Source organism: Cicer arietinum, chromosome 1, assembly GCF_000331145.2.
Source record: "Cicer arietinum cultivar CDC Frontier isolate Library 1 chromosome 1, Cicar.CDCFrontier_v2.0, whole genome shotgun sequence".
Classification (NCBI taxonomy): domain Eukaryota; kingdom Viridiplantae; phylum Streptophyta; class Magnoliopsida; order Fabales; family Fabaceae; genus Cicer; species Cicer arietinum.
The window spans coordinates 53,041,454-53,045,494 of NC_021160.2; the positions used below are offsets into that span (position 1 = coordinate 53,041,454).

The 4,041-nt window shown below is 27.7% G+C and overlaps 1 protein-coding gene across 1 annotated transcript; it reads right to left on the reverse strand.

Annotated features, from left to right (window-relative positions):
* Window positions 1-1,907: 1,907 nt before the first annotated feature.
* On the reverse strand, window positions 1,908-3,587 carry LOC101515268 (putative expansin-B2). The gene is made up of 4 exons (XM_004486701.4): window positions 3,350-3,587; window positions 3,096-3,208; window positions 2,539-2,729; window positions 1,908-2,344 (listed from the first exon to the last, which is right to left on the reverse strand). Exons 1-4 carry the CDS (start codon window positions 3,534-3,536, stop codon window positions 2,017-2,019), a joined length of 819 nt encoding a protein of 272 aa, XP_004486758.1. The 5' UTR covers window positions 3,537-3,587; the 3' UTR covers window positions 1,908-2,016.
* Window positions 3,588-4,041: the final 454 nt, after the last annotated feature.

A 4,041-nucleotide genomic window follows, 5' to 3' on the forward strand; every position in this document is an offset into this window, starting at 1 on the left:
TATATATATATATATATATATATATATATTGTATTAATTTTTATAGTTATAAAAAATTGTGTATAAAATTTGTATCATTTAACCGGATTTAAAAGATAAATTATATAATTGATAATAGTAAACTCTATTTTTATTAAAGTATATAACTTATCATTTAATAAGTTCGGTCTCACAACATTCATGAGAAACTTCAAAGAGTTAAAATGCTTTATTATTAAATTCTGGGTACATGACACAATGTCTTATCAAATGTGTCATCTTTATAACTCTTTTGATAGTACTGAGATTTTATGTGTAAGCAGTAGTAGATCATGCTGAGAGCAGGGGCCACGACATCCCCTATATTTTTTATTTTATATATATATATATATGTATAACGATATATTATCAATTATTATTTTATATAATAACGATTGATTATCAACATAATAAACATAATAGTGATAAATTATTAAAATATCATCAAACCTTTATGATTTTGAAAAACTAACATGCATTTCTCCTCTCCACCTATGTACCTCTCTCCTCTAAGATATTTGCTCAATTTATTCTCTCTTAGAATCTATAGTAATAAAATTAATACAACAAACTCTATATATAGATAAACTACTTAATATCGAATGATAAACTAACTAATCTCGAACAGACAAACTCTAGTATCCTAGTTAGCAACTCAACTACTAACTATTGGCAAACTTTTACATGTTAACCATTGATATATGATATAGTGTCATACTCTTTTATAATTGTGAATTGTTTTAATTAATATGTATATTTTTTTAGGAGTGACATGATGTTTAAACCTAAGAAAATTAATTGATGCATTTTTTCAAGAAGAAAGTTTTCGACAAAATGAAAATCATAAAATTGATATATTTTATTTGATTGAATTGTGTGACTTGTGAAAATTGTAAAACTTATGAGAATTGAAATTCTAATTTTTTCAACTTGACTACTATGTATGAATTGTGTGAAACTCTAAAAAAACTATATGACTTTTAAGAATTTCAATTATAATATTTTAATTAATACTTGTCGCTCTCCGGCTTCCCTCGATATTTTGTGCAAGATCGGCCACTATGTGTAAGTTATTACACGTGTTCTAATGATTAGCTGATTCAAAGCTTGTGTACCAATCTATTCGGGATGAGTGAAACCCATAGCTTACCCATATCATCATCTGAAATCATGATTATTTCAAAATTGTGGGACTAAGTATATTTTGAAAATGGTAGGGGTTGTGAGATATTTCCAAAATATTGGTGAATATATGTATCTATGAACGTTATTTTTTATTAACATGATTAAATTGTTGGTTTAGTGGTTGATCGTTGGTTCTTTAAATGTAAATTTGATTCCCATGTTGGTTGGTTTTTTAAATAATATTCAACTTCATTTTGAATATAACAAAAAAGCGCATTCTAGGTCCTGCGCGAAAATGTGCAATACATCATTTGTATACACTTTTTCAAGAGTTGTATCTTTTTCTGAAATGACATTAATTTTCTATAAATTCTATCATTTTGGACGAAATGGAATACAAAATTTGACTATTACTATCCATTTTGTTTCATTCATTTTATATTGTAAGTGATCATTTTTTTTTAATGCATGAGTGAAATGTAGGAAATATTCTTTTGTAACGTACTACTGAAATATATTATTTGTGTGATAGTGCAAATCATACCAAAGTTTTTTAAAGTACCTTGAAATGTCCACTTGCATATCAGATTGGTTGAGGAGAATCAAACCTAAAAGCTAGGGTAATACCATGCTTTGAATTTACTAGATACAATCTTTATCAACAAACTTCATTGTTAAAATCTTGCAGCAATTGTCACCGATAGATCTACCAATATATACTTAAAAATTTAAGCATTGCCAGTAATTAAGTAAGAAATTTATAATTAACATATTAACAAACATTATTTGAATCTCAATTAATTGATTATAGAAGACAATGCTAAGTCCACTTTTGGTGACTGTCGAATTATTAATGAAACATACATTTTAAGCTTAATAAAAATTCCCAACTGATCTATAAGTTTGACCAGGATTCCAACCCACAGGAATCACATCCTTTGCTACAAATGTCTCACCAGACTCAATTGTGGTTAGCCTAATAGTAAATGGCGCTCTTAGTTGTGACCCTTTATCAAATTTCCAAACAGCACCCCATGATTGTGTCATTGTATCCCAAGATTTGGCAAATGCTTCCAAAAGTTCAACTTGTTTAAGATCACCATCCCCATTTTCATATTCAATCGCGGTAGCAAAATATTCTTGGTTAGATCCAGAGTCCACGTGGAAAGCTATTGACATACCAGGGTAGTTGCATGGAACTCTGTATTAAAGATTGAATTGCAATATTGTAAATAAAATTAATGTTATTAATGTTGAAAGTAAATGATAAATAATGATAAAAATGTAACAACCCATTTCACCAAAATATAGTATTAAATATAACCTTAAACATTAAAAATGACGAATGAAAAAAAACACTTCTACAAAACGAAAGCTTAAAGAAAAAGATAGTACCTTCTATGTTGAATGGATATTTTCCCAGCATTGCGTAGATTTTCATCTTGACCTGAAATTGCCATAGCACCAAAAGCTTTGCCACTCAAATCAAAATGATATTGACCGTCTGATCCACAGCCTGGACACTCATCACTTATTACAACAGTGACAGGGTTTCCTGAACATGCTGGATTTTCGGTACATTTTACCTGAAATTATAACAAAATAAAATCCAAAAATCAACTAGCATTTTAATTTTGTAATCCATGTGCAGTATATAAATTAACACTATTGATAAAAATATTATGTTTTATAAGAATTGGAAAAAGGGAATCATTATAAACTAATATTGCACTTTCTTTTTATTAGGAGTCGGACCGAATTTTTAAAATTAGAACAAGATTTTTGAAATATCTAAGACAGTTCTAGATAATATATATTCACATCTAAAAAGGAACAGATCTCTCTAATAATGCTGATAAATTTTATATATGGTAAAATTAAATTTTAATTTGAAATTTTTATTATTATTTTAACTTATTTTTAATAATAATAATTGTATTAATTATTAGCACCTCATAACAAGAACCACAGCCTTTGCCCGATTGATAGATGAGAGGGCTTCCGGCTGCTATCATCGAAGATAATGGAGGTTGTCCAACAGCACTTCCATATCCACAAGCACCACCTACATAATTATCAAATATATAGTCATTGAATTATTTTTTTCCATAATATTGTAGCCATTATTTGGTGATATTTTGTATCTTTACAATGGAATTTAAAACTATACATATTAATTATGAACACAAATATTTACTATATATACCTTCACTTCCATCTCCGGTGGGAGGTCCATACCAAGTGGCCACTGAAGGTGACCAATCATAATTAGATGAAGTAACATTAACAACCTTGTTAGGACTAAAACAAGAGAAAGGGGTCACTAGGAATATTGAAAATGAACCTACGAGGATGAGTATATGAGAGAATGCACATCTTAGTGAGAGAGACATATTTTCACACCTCAACTTAGATTTTGTGAGTGCTCTATGGTTTAGTGTATAAGGCTAGCGTCCTATTTATAGAGAGCACTAAAAACTCGCTTATTAGAATGTGTGTTACATTAGATCTTAAATTCGTGCTATGAACGAGATGGTAATTTAAATCACTAGTATTTTCATATACAAAATTGTAATATCCTCCATTATTTAAAAAAATCTATATACATATTATCAAGATTATAAATAATATATAAATAGTTGAAATAGTAAAATAGTAATAATCTTATTCATCATTAAAATAATCGTTCTTTAGATGTCAATTTAATAATACGAGTTTGTCATTATAATTTAACAATGCAAAGTTTAAACATTGAATAATTCGTATAATACTATTATAAAATGATCATTAGTATCATTACTATTTTTAATAATAATTCCCCCTTCTCTAACATTATTTAAGAAATTAACATAGAAAATTAATTTGATATTCATATTTGATAAATTTAACAATTATCAA